We start from the raw sequence: 14,733 nt of genomic DNA on the forward strand, positions 1-14,733 counted from the left end.
TTTAACATATGACCCAACTGTGACTTAAGTCATTTTGAATATGACTAGTTTACAACACTCCAAATTACACCAGGCTGTGTTTTGCAGAACATCTTGGCGTTGAACCCGCGAATTAAACCGCACGCCAACCTCAAGACAACAGTGGCCACCAGGAAGGCGAAAAAACACTGGAAGAGAAATGCCGACAAGGAGTGCTCGGTATGACCTTTGGCGTTTCATTGCCATAGACTTACACAACATTGCAAAGCGATGTGTGATATTTATATTTGACTCTTATAATTATCAGGAAAAAAAAACGTTTCTCATTCACGGTTGCTACAAAGTTTTGGATGTTTAAAGTAACTTTGAATTAATTTTCGTATTAAATGTCTTGGGAAAACGCAATGTTTTTTTTTAAGTTTATTTGAATAGTTTTTAGATTTATTTCCTGTCCAGCTTAAGTTACATGTTAAAAAAGTGGCGCAGTTTCTTACTATTTTATTTTGGCTTTTTATTCTGTTTCGTTTTCAAATTACATTTAAAAACGCTGAGCCAACCAATTTCAAGTCTTCAAAAACCTGTAAATTTTATTTGAAAAGTCTCTGAATGCCCAGTGTGTGCAAACCCTGTCGTATTTTTCGTTTGTATTGTGCACACTAGAGCAGTATTTCTTAAACTGTTGAATGCCAAGGTGAACATTTCTTTGCAAGGGTCAACCAGCAGATAGGAGTGAAAGAGGGTTGAATATTTTGGTGTTGTCGATATATGAACGCATTGCTAATAGTTAACAGGAGTAAAATCAGTAAGTTAGTCGTGTAACAACTATATGAACCCCACACAGAAACTTTTGCTTACGCCATACACGTACATATAGGTTACGTAACGATATAGGTTATGAATCCAGGTTAATCAAATGCACCTTTCTGTGAAAGGGTGTCTACAAAACCCTAATCGTTTACAAACGTTGCGCTATAAGATATAAAATGACTTCGCTTAAACATTTTTAGAAATCCCAGACAACGCCTTTTACAATGTTTTGCAATTAAAAGTTAATTATTAATTGCATGTCTTCCATAGTTTGGAATGAGGCGTCGTTTGCGTAATGTTGGTCCAGTGATATACGACGCTTCTGATGTCAACAGCAACCGCCAAGGCCGCTCACGTTAAAAATTTGATGTATTGGCATTTGAACACATTGTCGTTACTTTTGTATTACTTACCCAACTAAGTATTAGTAAAAATGCATACATACAGGTTTTTTTTTAAGGTTTGGTTTGGGTGACCCTTAAGTAGTTTTAGGAAACCGCAAGTGTTTCATTTAAATACCAAAAATAGCCATATTTGCTTAAACGAATTATTAATTAGGCTACTGACAGTGCACAATCACAGAACAAATTTTTCAGGTTCTATCTCATGCAACAAAACAGATTCGCAATCCTACTGTAGTTGCAAGTCCAAATTTTGGGAAACCGCTGGAGAAAATTGGGAAAACGTTTCGGTCCCCCAAAACACCTTAAAAAAAACACTGAATACATATTATGTTTGCCCGAATACTAAATCCAGATTAGTAAATCATCACAGCCCATACAGAATTAGGGGAACGTTTCAGTTATCTCTTTATTCTTTTTTAACATGTGTGGGCTTTGGGCTCTGATATTCTTATTACGTCTTACTACAACCTCCGAACATTATGCTCCAAAATTCAGTATAGATCGTTCGTCGTATATCATATTTCAACAACCACAGCCGAGTAATTAATGTGTCTTATAAAACGATAATTTTTAAAAGCTGAGCTGTAAAGCGATTTTTAAATCGTCGAATTAATTACCCGTGTTTGTTTATTTGCTTATACTTATATCAAGACGATTTTAATTGGTTACCTTTTAAAACAATCTAATTTTATGCAAGATCGAACTATAACAAGGTGCGGTAAGCAACTAGTGCTGGACATAGTATCAAAATATTTTTTTTTTCTAAAAAAAAATTTTTTAATGCTACCTAATTTTGTATTAGCTTTGATATTCATTTCACGTTTAACCACAACCTCCAGCTGTTGTCCAAAAGTTATGCAAATCGTTCAGAAAATGCTACCTATACTTCTGTATGGGCCTTTATATTAATTATGCGTCTTAACTGCAACTTCCAGCCATTATCTTAAGATTCATTTCACAAAATATTACCTACCTCTGTATGGGCTATAATCAGGGTTGCCATACCGTGCTTATTTCTAAGATTTGTGCTTATTTTTGAGTTGTGTGCTTAGTTTGTCTTATTTTAGAATTTATTAAGTCTCAATACTGTTTACTATACAAGTTTTGTAAACCCTGGCCAAATACGTCACGGAAGTTTCGCCAATTCAACCAAATAAACTATTTTTTTAGCTTTGCGCGATTAAGCTGATTTAAAGTTCATTTGGGGCAGAGAACAACAAGTGTTTTTGACAGTATTTGTATTTGGGTGCCTCCCCAAAACAAAATCCTGGATCCACCCCAAGTTATCAAAAGCGTGCTTATTTTTCGTAGTAGCGTGCTTATTTGTTATCTTAACAAAGGGTAACCCTGGCTATAATGTTTATTCTACGTTAAACTACAACCTCAAGCCATTATCTTAACATTTATTAGAGACGTTCAGAATGCTTCCTACTTCTGTATGGGCTTTGATATTCATTTTTACTCTAACTACAACCTAAAGTCATTTTGCTTCGAATACTCCTAGCAACTTGTAGCTGTCGTGGCTGGCGTGTTTCTGTCTAATAAGCATCGTGTTTGTTTGATTTTAGACTTGCAAACCGTTGGAGAAGAACTTTGACGACATCAAGCATACGACCTTGAGTGAACGTGGAGCGTTAAGGGAAGCAGCAAGGTGGGTTATCGTTACTATAAGGATGTCCAATATGGTATCGGATTTAAGTCGATATCTGATACTATATGTCAGGGCTACTCAACTGCTCTAGGTACCAAAACTGCTCTAGGTACCAAAACTGCTCTAGGTACCAAAACTGCTCTAGGTACCAAAACTGCTCTAGGTACCAAAACTGCTCTAGGTACCAAAACTGCTCTAGGTACCAAAACTGCTCTAGGTGCCAAAATTACGCGTTTTTTTCAGGTATGGTCAATTTCGGTTCGATAAGCCGCAAGGTCAGTTATCGGAGCCGATACCCGATACCAAGTCGGATTATCACCAAGTGGGATTATCGGTACTCGTTCGATACTAAATTAAAATAGAAATTTTGGCTGGGGTTTGCATCCAATGCAGTGATTTCAGTAAGACGGTCGCGACTTTACTCAAACCCTTTGGTATGCTACTGAAATAAATTACAACATATACATTATACGCCCACTAAACTACAATGTGGAAATACGTTCACGGCAGGATACGGCCTCTATAAAAACGCTCTGTTGTTGGGGTATATACGTCTAGTCATGTTGCTGTACGTGCGTGTAATAATCCTTTATGAGAGCGTTGTTTTTACGTAGGTGCCTGAAATGTGCCGATGCTCCTTGCCAGAAGAGTTGTCCAACTCAGCTAGACGTCAAGTCTTTCATCACCAGTATCGCTAACAAGGTAAATGAAAAGTCTGTTCACCTTGTAAATTGCTTTTTTGTAGGGCTGCAAAAACCCTGAAGCTTTTTAAAAAAATGAGTCAGTTGCTCTAACGCGTTTGCGGCTTTAACGCAATGCTTCCTAACCAATGGGTTGCGAAGCATTTCTAAAAGTTTCAGTTTTCCATTAGATCGGAAAATTATTGCATTTGGACACTCCTAATGTTACGTTGCGTGTAAGCTTGTCTCCAATCAAGCCTCGACTTGATCTGATAATATACAATATGTAAGCTCAAATTTCGCATTAATAGAAAATTGCATGAGTATATACATTGTTTATTTTCTCATTAATTTGTTTTTAATTCGTTTGGTCATATCTCATTGTGGGTCGCACAATAAAACTTGCATTAAAAGTGGGTCGCGGACTGAAAAAGTTTGGCTTTAACGTCTAGGAATGTCCTACTTCGGAATTTAAACAGGAATTACATTTAATTATTCATAATTAATTAGTTTAAATAGCAATTTATTCTCCTAGGAATTTAAACTGGAATTAGAGAATACAAGCAATTTAAAAATTCGATTAAAATTCGAATTACCATGTTGACCTGGTTCTCTGACATTTTCACAGAGACACCTGTTTTAGCCTTATCTTTATGGCCTAGAATTAGATTCAAACTAGAATAAGAACTCACAAGCAACTCACAAATTAGATTAGAATTAAAATTAGCCGCATTTTGCTCTATTTTTTTTATTAAGCAACTAGAATTATCTATAGTTGTCCAAATCTACCGCTAACCGCTGTCTTTGTGTCTCGCAGAACTTCTATGGGTCTGCCAAGGCCATTTTCTCCGACAACCCCCTGGGTCTGACGTGCGGAATGGTTTGCCCCACAAGTGATCTGTGTGTCGGGGGGTGCAACCTCTACGGCAGCGAAGAGGGGCCAATCAACATCGGGGGTCTGCAGCAATTTGCGACTGAAGTAAGTCTCAAAGCAGCATTGGTCATAACCTTTACAATAAAATTCAAAAGTTTAAAAACCTGAGTAATGCCAGGAGCAGACATTTTGTAAAGGAATATATATTTCGACTATACTGGCATCGCCAGTTGCTAAAAGTTAAGTAAAATACATATACATAATGCATTTTACTTAACTTTTAGCAACTGGCGATGCTAGTATAGTCGAAATATGTATATATTCCTTTAAAAATGCCTGATTCTGGTTTTACTCTGGTTTTTAAACTTGAGTTTTATTGTTTATATACGCGTCAGCGGAACAGTGATCGACAAGCAGAAACTTGCTGCCAATGGCTTCGAATTCCATAAAATTACACCCTTTTATACATTATGTATGGTTGTAACCTTTATATTGCTGTTTAACTCGACTTATCCGACAAAAGCTACTCTTAGAATCACTGTTTTAAGAAAAATTTTGCAATTGTTTCCAGGGCGTTGTTCCATTTAATTAAAACGACATTATAAAAATGAAAAATAAAAAATTCCGACATTATAAAAATAAATAGATCGATATTCCGATGGTTTGGTAAAACGGAGTATAGTACGAATTTACTGGCTATCATGCAGATGAATGTTTTGTCTTTTGTCAAAATTGTAGGTTCAAGCCGGGTTGATCTATTATGATTTTGTGTCGCCAGACCTGTTTTTAAAAATGACTAGCGAAATTTTTACAAATCAAAGAATAAAGAGACACAAATAAGTGATAAAATCTTTATACATTTCCTAGCGCAAATTTTTTGATGTATGTCATGTTCAGTGCGTTAACACGGGGCAGCAAAATGCGAAATGTAATTAACAACGCCCTCCAAATCTTATTTTTTTTTTAAATTACACCATTATACAGTTTCCCAATCCCATTACAAAAGCAAAGGCGGATAATACAAACTTTAACCTGCCAGTGCATAATGATTGTGTGAGAGGTTACAGTGTTGGTTTTGTTGAGTGCCAGCCAAACGCTGAGTTATTAGAAGCATACACTCCTCGTATACGCGCACATGGCTTAGATCAATTGACTTGTGTTAACCCTGTTGTTGTATACTTCACATGATTCCATGTGGTTTGACTCTTGGGTTGAAATAAGGCTGAAACTTAAAGTTAAAGTTGTGACCTTTTTAGGTTAAAATTGTGGCAAATTGGGCTTTTTCAAAAATTATCCATGCACTTTATAAATGTTAATGATAGTTTGAATAAATCTGCAGTTGTACATGAAGAAATTTCACAAAAAAAACTTTTTTTATCCTCATTTCGTTATCCCTAATTGTACCTATGTTGTGTGAACGCTGATCACATTGTAACCAAAATAATTTTCCAAACAGTACAATGCGTGATGTTTTCAGTAAACTGAGAAACAAAGAGTGGTATTCATCATGCTTATACAGAAAAAATTGACGATTTTTAAAAAAAATTTGATTTTTCCACCTGATTGTTTTTGCCTTTTTCTTATCTTGAACCACAGTACGACTTTTGCTGGCACGCTTATTACGTCACAATGCTCACATTGTTTACGTTATAAACGTCGCGTCTACAGGTTTCGCGAATCGCAATGCACGTTTGAAGATAACGGGGAATTTTAGGTGTGTTGGTCTTAAGGTGAAAATAGGTGGGTGGTTCGTGCATTATTATGACTGGTGCATGTTTTTCTATACGAACGCCACCCAGTGGCAAGTTTTTCTGAAATTGAGGTCCGCCAGGTGGACCAAAGAGTTAAAGGGTAACGTGGATCTAAATTTGCTGCGTAAACCGTTATCGTTTCCCAGAACGGACGAGACCGGGTGCATTTAACCTGGTTTAGTCACGCGCAGTTAACTAGCATGTATGTTTTGTCTAAAAAGAAGATTTAATAAAAATAAAAACTTTCTTAAACAATAACAAAATTCCTTTCAAAGTACGTCCGCTTTCACATATGCTTTCATATACGTGTGCACTTGTGTCGTGTGATTAGGTGTTATTCACGACCACAGGTTTTGCGCTGCTGCTATATATGTACCACCATTTTTAAGGGGTACGTAAAATTACCTTTTTGTACTAGAAATGCGAAAAATGGGCGTTGAGACTATTTATTCATTCTGTATAGTTTAGATTTATTTTGTAATACGTTAAAAATGCTATCTTTTAGGTTAAAAACGGCTTTTATTGAAAGTCTATTGATAAGTTGCCTGGGCAAGAGTTGACCTACAATTGTGCTCTACATATAGTTTGACATTTTTTACCGATACCCCCCAATTTTGGACAAAATATGGCGATCCGATTATAAATGACGTCATAACTAAACAAGTAAAATAGATGAAACGAAACTTTCAAGGTTATCTTTGTAAATTATTAGGCCATAATGTGCGTTTGTGTTTACAAGTTTAGTTACCTCAAGTTGTTAACCTATTTTTTGTCAAATTTGCGAATCAAGATACAAATGTCAACATTGGATAGCAAATCATTACTGGAATTTATATTAATTTGGTGTCGGAACAGCACCGATACTATACTCTGGTATTATATGACGAGTACCGATACTAACACTTGGTATCGGGTATCGGCTCCGAACCGATATTATCGGTCATACCTAGTCATAATTCTAAAGTAATCTATTTAAAAGTCACCAACTCTTTTTAAAGAACAAGGTTTGTCGTCGTATCTTTTCGGTGCGTTTCGCACCTTTTCGCGCTTGTTCGCGTATCTTCGCATTAGTTCGCGCCTGTGTTTTGCTTTATCGGCGGCTGCTGTTATTCCAAAGAAAACGTGCAAGTGTGGCTACTCGTCTTGTCTTTAATCACATTGTAACCTTACTGAGGATGTAGCCCGTGTTTGTTTGACATCCCATGTCGATCTTTACACGAATCGACGATGTTATCGTACAAGGGCCTGTTCGACTGGTTGTGTAAGGAACTATCTGCCGTCAATCGCTGTCGGGCCATTGAGGTTTTGTTTTTGTAAAAACTACACGTTTTTGGCTGCGATATTAAACTGCGGTTCGCATCTGAAATTGCAGGTTCGTATAACTACGGCAATGTATAGCCCCAATAACACTTGAAAGATGCTAATGTTCATATTTTGATTTCTGTTTAGCTTGAAAATGAATTGCAAAGTCAAAAAGGTCGAGTAGATTGACATCATATTGACTAAGACGTTTCAATACGAACTAATTTTATTCAAATAAACAAAAATAATTATTACAGTGGAATAACATTCACTACACCCAATTCAAAACGAAACTAATCAAGAGATTGAATATTAAACTAAGTTTAATTTGATATACTGGATTCGCATGCACAATCGTAAATCTTGTGTGTTCTCCTTATCTCTCGTGTTATGAGCAAAACGTGGTTTAAAAAATGATAAAATTCTTGGAGTTGAGATCAATCTGTTTGAATTGTTATTGTACTTTATTAAACTATTCAATAATCCCTTATTTAAAATACCACGATTAAAATACTGAAAAAACAAACATTTTTTTTGTTAAAAATCTAAACAAATTTCATTGAATTTAATATATAACCGTTTCTAACTAGAAACTAGGAAACCTATAAGATTTGAATGATTCCAAGTAGACAAAAAAACAGTTATCGGAGTTGGACCTTTTAAGGAAAACAGTCGGTTAATATTCGTTTCTGAGATACATTATAGAAAAATAAAAAGAACTATTTTTCTCCGAAATGATAACGTTATTATTTTATAAAAAATATTATTATAAAAAAGAAAAAAATGCCGCTAGTTTTAAGGTTTAAATATCAAAAAACAACTTCAATTTCACACACTAAATCACTCGTTTACCCCCAGGCGTTCCAAGCGATGAAGATACCCCAGATCCGTGACCCAGATTTGCCCCCCTTGGACCAGTTACCCCCCAGTTTCGGGGCCAAGGTGGCGCTGTTCGGTTGCGGACCGGCCAGCATAAGTTGCGCAACTTTTCTCGCGCGTCTCGGCTATAGTGACGTCACGATCTTTGAGAAGAAGGACTACATTGGCGGTTTGAGGTAAGAACACACCTTTTATGTGCTTGGGGCTTCATGTTTACGGAATCCAAAACCAATTGCAGCAGGGTTATGTGTGTCGATTGCACCACTCACCAGTCTATTGAAATAACTCAAGTCATTGACTCAAATCATTGTTTTCATATGTGTTTTGGACAAATGGCTTGGCTTGGCTTAAAGCTTTTGGACAAATGATTGGGTTTAAACGAATTGTTTTCATTTAGCACCTATTATGTGCTGGGGATCCAGGATCTTTGTTCGGGTTGTATAAAAAAGGTTGCCGACCCCTGATCTAGGGTACGCTATGCACGGATCTGTAATGTAACTTGATAATAAATTGCAAAGCCAAAAAGGTCGAGTAGTTCGACATCATCTTAATTAAGACGTTAACTGAAGACGATACAAGCTCGTATCGAAACGTCTTAATCAAGATGATGTCGATCTACTCGACCTTTGGGCTTTGCAATTTATTATTAGGCTAGAATTATAGTTGTCTAAGTCTGGCTATGATAGAGCGAGCGAGTCTGAGTACTAAACGATTGGATCGTGACTTCGGGAGAATTCAGACGCCCTGTCTGGCCGCAAGCCGCGCAAATATACGTTCCCCACTCAATGGCTGGATGGCTGAGGGTGGTGAAGCGTAAAGTTCACACAGAGTTGAATGTGTTTTTGTCGAAATTAGATTTCCCGCTCACGGCGCTCGCCTCACATTTGCGGTTTAGCCTTTCCCCCCTTGGGAATGTAGTTGTTGGCGTTGGGGTTTATGCAAATTGCTTTATCCTGGACAAGAAATTACTTTTTGATGAAAGTGTTAGGCTACTGATTCCAATAAAAGCAGTTATTCTATCAGTATTCACTGTTAAATTAAAACCCATACAGGACTAGGCAAATATCCCGCATTTATTGCGTTAGAATTAGATATTCGACTATTCTTTTATTTTGGTTTTATTGTTCTTTAGGAGATCCACTTCGTGTTAACATTTTTTGTACCTATAAAGTAATGCAAAGCACTAAATTCAATGTTTTTTCGCGTGATTCTCAGCGCATGCGAAAACCCGATATAATTAACATTTGGGAATGTGTTTGTTGAATTTCATGCAAATATGTTTTTCTGAACAGAAAAATACTTTTTGGTGGAAGTTTGGTGTTTTTATAAAAGCAAGTATTTTATCGGTACTGCTAGTATAAACTCATACAAAGTAATTAGCTCGTTTTGAAATAAATCTTAAGATAACTTTTGATATAATGGGTTTAATTTTGTATGGGTTTTGATATTTATTCTACGGCTAACTACAACCCTCAGTTTTTATATAGATTTATTCAAAACGTTTATAAAATGCTGCTATTTTTCTGTGTATGTTTTGATATTTATTTTACAACCTCTGGCGATGCTCCACTGTTACATTAAACAGTTGCTTTAAAGTTTGTTTGCAAGCCGCTGTGATGTGTTGGACTTGTCTTAAACTTGTCTGCTCAATCCATCGCTGAGTTTCAACACAAATTAATGTGAATATTTATAAATTATTTTTTTAAAGAGTCTGCTGAGAAGAACTGGGGTGAAAAAACCTTGTGTTCAAATTTTCAGTCGAAGTAATCCTAAAATTAATAAAAAATAAAAATTATCATTTAAAAAAATATCCCGCAACTTTCGACCACTGCTTTGCATAAAATCACATCACGTGACCCGAAGTTTGGAGCGCCGTAAACAGGTTTAACGACCCGAGTGTGACGTCACAGTGCTGTCTGTTGACGGAACGGAATTCGCGGCGGCGTGTTTGCGGTTTTTCGCAGCGTTTTGGCGTCGACCTTCGGCTACAAATTGGACCCGGTTCAATTCTGCTTTCAATCGAGGCTACTTTTAGATTCGACTACATTTAGCGAAAATGAAAAAACGGCCGAGGTATAACAAAATACGAAAAATGTCAAATTTTTTTCTATAAATATCGAAAGCCCATCTACACGTGTGGTAAAAGTCAGTTTTACGCTGTGTTTTAGGCTAGAATATCTTAAGCTAGGATTCAAATAATAACGCAAAATATTTTGTGTTAAGCAAACCCGCTACAAGTTTGTAAGTTTACCATAAAACTTGATCGTTAGCGTTACAGTGTTTGGTTGTGTCAAATGCCTCGTAAATTTAACTTTCCCTTTTGAAGTGCGCAAACACATCACGGTCGGTAAGAAGTGTTTGCACCTTAAAAGTCTTTAGTATGACTTTGAATTGATTAACATACTGAAAAGTCATTGAAAACCGACGTTTTTTCAAAAGTCAATTCATTTTATGTCCAGCTTAAATTATGTGTTTTTAAAAGGCTGTTAAAAAAAATAAAAAATATCTTTAATTGTGCTGAGCATGGCATTTTTACTGTTTTGTTTTCGAATTGTATTAAAAAAACGTCGAGCGATTCAATTCAAGGTCTTTGCTAACCTATAATTTCTTTGGAAAGCCTTTGAATTTCTGATTTTTTTTGAAAAAAAATTGAATGGCAACCTGCGCATGGCACTGCATTAAGGCGCACTCGTTTATTCTTCGAAATTGTGTTTTACTGTTGAAAATATCTTAACCTAACCCAGGGGTTTCCTAAACTGATTTTTTCAGGTTATTAGGATAAAAATGGCATAAGCGTCAGGAAGTTTAGCCACATCCAGCTGTTAGTGTATTATTTTTTAATAAATTTACATTTCAAGGTAGAAATCGCTGCGTTAGACAGCAAATCATGCCTGAAATTTCTATAATAACCATCCTAGTATCGGCAAAGTACCGATACTACAAATCAGCATCGGCTATCGGCTCCGATCTGACATATTTGTCATCGCTAGTTGAAACATGTTTTTCGGTTTGTTTGCCTTCTATGTTTACCGAGTCGTAATGTCCCCGTGCTTTGATTTTGTGCTTTCAGCGCCATAGTGGCTTCATTCCACGTGGTACGAACTGACACTTTGTACACTGGTCGAGTTTTACGGTCGACAAACTGGGCATAATAATATTTAATAACAGCTCATCTGGTAATTGTAATTGTTAACCAACGTTTCATGAAACTAAAGAATAGACTGCCGAAACGTTGGTTAACAATTACAATGATCAGAGCTGTTTTTGATCATTAATAACATGTCTGGTAACAACAGTTTATATATACTGGCTATGCTTGCCTTCACGATGTCCTAACTTTTGTTACAAGTTTGGAAAACTGCTGTTGTCGATTATGTAGTCCTCCATCTTGCTTTTGTTCTACTTTCTTGACATCTTTGATAAAATGCGCATTTTGACAAACAATTGACCTGCTTGTTAGTGGGTGGTTGGTTTATTTTGCTCTATACATGTTTTTATTTGAAGCTTTACAGTTGTACGTAAAGGTATTTACGTTTACACATATAAGGAAATAATTAGGATGGTTGGTTTATACTTCTAGATCAGTGGTTCTTAACCTTTTGACCGGACAGTTAACCAGAATTTGGAAGGCACGATTCTTTACTAAGACAACTAGAAAAAAAAATCATTATTAAACTGATGTAGAGATAGAATGCAAGATTCTCCTAAAGGGGTTTCATATACTAAAGCGTGAGGTGAAATTTGCGCTTATATTTTCGCATTAAGGTTGGTAAAAAACATATTTTCCAACTGCACAATTAAAAAAAAGCTGATGACAATTCAGCCAGTGTACAGCTAGTAGCCGGCACTTGCAGGACCCAATAATATTTCAAATGAGCAAAAGTGTTCGTCCGGGTAGAATCTTAGCAAACCATTAGTTCAGGAAGTGATTTATAGGGCATTTCTTGATCAAATGTCGTTTTCGCGTTTCGGAGGTTTCAAGTGGCCTCAAATTGTTGCTCGGCTAACCTGGATTAATAAAACCATACACGTTTTCAATATATAAACTGTTCCTCTCTGGCATAATATTAACAAAAAAAACAGCTTCTCTGGTTATTATATTTCTTCTATAACGTTTAGTTTGCCAAAGTTGTACTATACGAATGTTCAGTATCTTTGACCCTAAAGAAGGCGATTGGAAAAGGTTGCAGAAACGTTGTTTAACAATTACAACTACCTGAGGAGCTTTTTCTTGATTATTGCACATTTGATGATAATAATAAATCACTTAACAGGTTGTGTACAGTAAGTAGCCGTGTGAACTTAAATTTTCTTGGCATTTATTGCCAAAAATAAAAAAATATTACGTTAAAAAAGAAGCAACGTTCCGGATAGCCCCAGTGTGATTTGCTTACTTGTAATTCTCGCAGATGTTGTCATCAGGGTAGCTCTTTGGGCTTAGTCAATATTGGTCTGTCGTCTTAGGCTAGAAAGCATCATACTATAGATAGCTGTTGTAAATGTAGGGGGCCAGAAGTATTTCAACTGAGGAAAAGTGATCGTCCAGGTAAAATCTTAGAAAACCATTTGGTGAGGAAGTGATTCACCGATTTTTTCTTGAGCAAAGGTCGTTTCGCGTTCCGTTCACTTAAAACGGCCTCAAATTGTTGGTCGGCTAACCTTACAAGAAACCCTAAGCGTTGCGATGATTCACATTTTAGGGAATGCGTGAAACCGCTCTCCAAGAACTTTTATCAGTCGCTTCTATTTAACTCGCAATGCTGGTGAATCACCGTTCAAATATACGCCCGGCAAAATTCCCCGATACGCGCCATTACAACACTCGGCGGTTCTAGGGCTGGGCGCAAGAATATGTGCTAGTGTTACGCCAATTCTTGACAAAATACGCAGCTGCGCCACACAGTTTCGGTACGTTGCCCGAAAATCTGCTGCTTTTTTAAGTTCACTATTTTCGGAATTTTCAAAATGCCGTGCGTCTTAATTTAAAACTAAGCGGCTCAACTATCGTCGCTGACCGAATGCCCACACTCGAGTTTAATATTATTATGTGTTGGCCGCGTAGCGCGAAACGCGAACGCTAGGCCTAATCTTAAAAGCGTCTAGCTCAACCAGTAGGCCATGGCTCATTGGTGGGCCATGGAAACTTTTGAAGTGGGCCACAGACCAATTTAAAATTGAAGGTTTATTGAAGGTGTCACTATACCTAATTCCACAGGAATGATGGCTTGGCAAAAATTGAGAAGGAATGTAAATGAACGTAAATTTATTGTTCAGAAGCAAGTACCTCACTAATACACGGTTGAATAAATGACAATCTGTATTAATATATGCTCCGCTAGTTTTTGTTCTAAACCTTTTTTATAGTTTGTTCTTTCATCAAAATTTATCGGGCCACAGAACTTTTTGTGCAACGGAAATGGGCCACGAAAGAAAAAAGGTTGAGAACCACTGGTCTAGCTCTTAAAAACAACTTATTACAACAAGCGAAAACCAGCTTGCCTATAGGTGCTTTCGATTTAACTGAAACTCAACACTTTAGCAACGAAACAAAGCCGTAAAACTATTATTGCGAAAACGCAAAAGAGGAAAGGCGACGTAAAGAAAATAAGTGAGAGGTGAGAAATCTGAGGATGCATAAAAACGAAGCAAAATAATGAAGTGAAATAAGGCAAAGTAAAGATATAAATTTGCGTTGCACTAGCGCGCATGAAGAGTTCGGTATCACCGTTCAAATAAATTAAAAAAAAGTGCAAAATTCACCGATACGCGTCATTTACAACAATCGGCGGTTCTAGGGCTGTCGCAAGAATATATGTGCTAGTGTTACGCCAATTCTTGACAAAGTCACGCCGTTGCGCCACACATTTCAGTACGTTGGCCCAAAATCTGCTGCTTTTTTAAGTTTACCATTAACGGAATTTTCAAAATGCTATGCGACTTTAATTTTTAGCCAAGAAAAAACACGTGCCTGTGCCATAAAACTTGACTTTCTTTAATTTATCGTTTTATTTTTTATTTTTAAGGTTTTATTGGCTTCTATTGTGAAGTACAATGGCACGTTGGCCAAAAATCTGTGTTTCTTGCGTTGAAAAAAAAAAGGTTATGTTTTAAAAATATCACCACGGACGTTTTTAAACATTGTTGTCTGTTTTCTGTACGCAAGGTAAAAATACCACGACATAAAATAAACCTATACTTGAATTTGCCAAAAAAAAACTTAAATAAATTGGATGTCCGATAATATCGAATCGTAGCTGACACCCGATACCAAGCGGTAGTATCGGTACTCGTCCGATACTGGTTTGGTATCGGTATTGATCCAATACCATTTGGTATAGAAATTCGACCATAATTTGCAATCCAATGCAGCAATTCTACCGAGAAAGTTAAATTTATCAAAAAATAA

The 14,733-nt window shown here is 36.6% G+C and overlaps 1 protein-coding gene across 1 annotated transcript in view; it reads left to right on the forward strand.

The window, feature by feature from the left end:
• The window catches only part of LOC146163167 (dihydropyrimidine dehydrogenase [NADP(+)]-like), a 74,343-nt gene that overhangs the window by 2,969 nt on the left and 56,641 nt on the right, over positions 1 to 14,733 (forward strand). The window contains exons 2-6 of the mRNA XM_083383112.1: positions 88 to 198; positions 2,759 to 2,841; positions 3,456 to 3,543; positions 4,339 to 4,500; positions 8,307 to 8,503. Coding sequence (XP_083239238.1) covers positions 88 to 198; positions 2,759 to 2,841; positions 3,456 to 3,543; positions 4,339 to 4,500; positions 8,307 to 8,503 — 641 coding nt within the window. The remainder of the gene's footprint in view (positions 1 to 87; positions 199 to 2,758; positions 2,842 to 3,455; positions 3,544 to 4,338; positions 4,501 to 8,306; positions 8,504 to 14,733) is intronic.

This window comes from Ascidiella aspersa, chromosome 2, assembly GCF_963924565.1.
Source record: "Ascidiella aspersa chromosome 2, kaAscAspe10.2, whole genome shotgun sequence".
NCBI lineage: Eukaryota > Metazoa > Chordata > Ascidiacea > Phlebobranchia > Ascidiidae > Ascidiella > Ascidiella aspersa.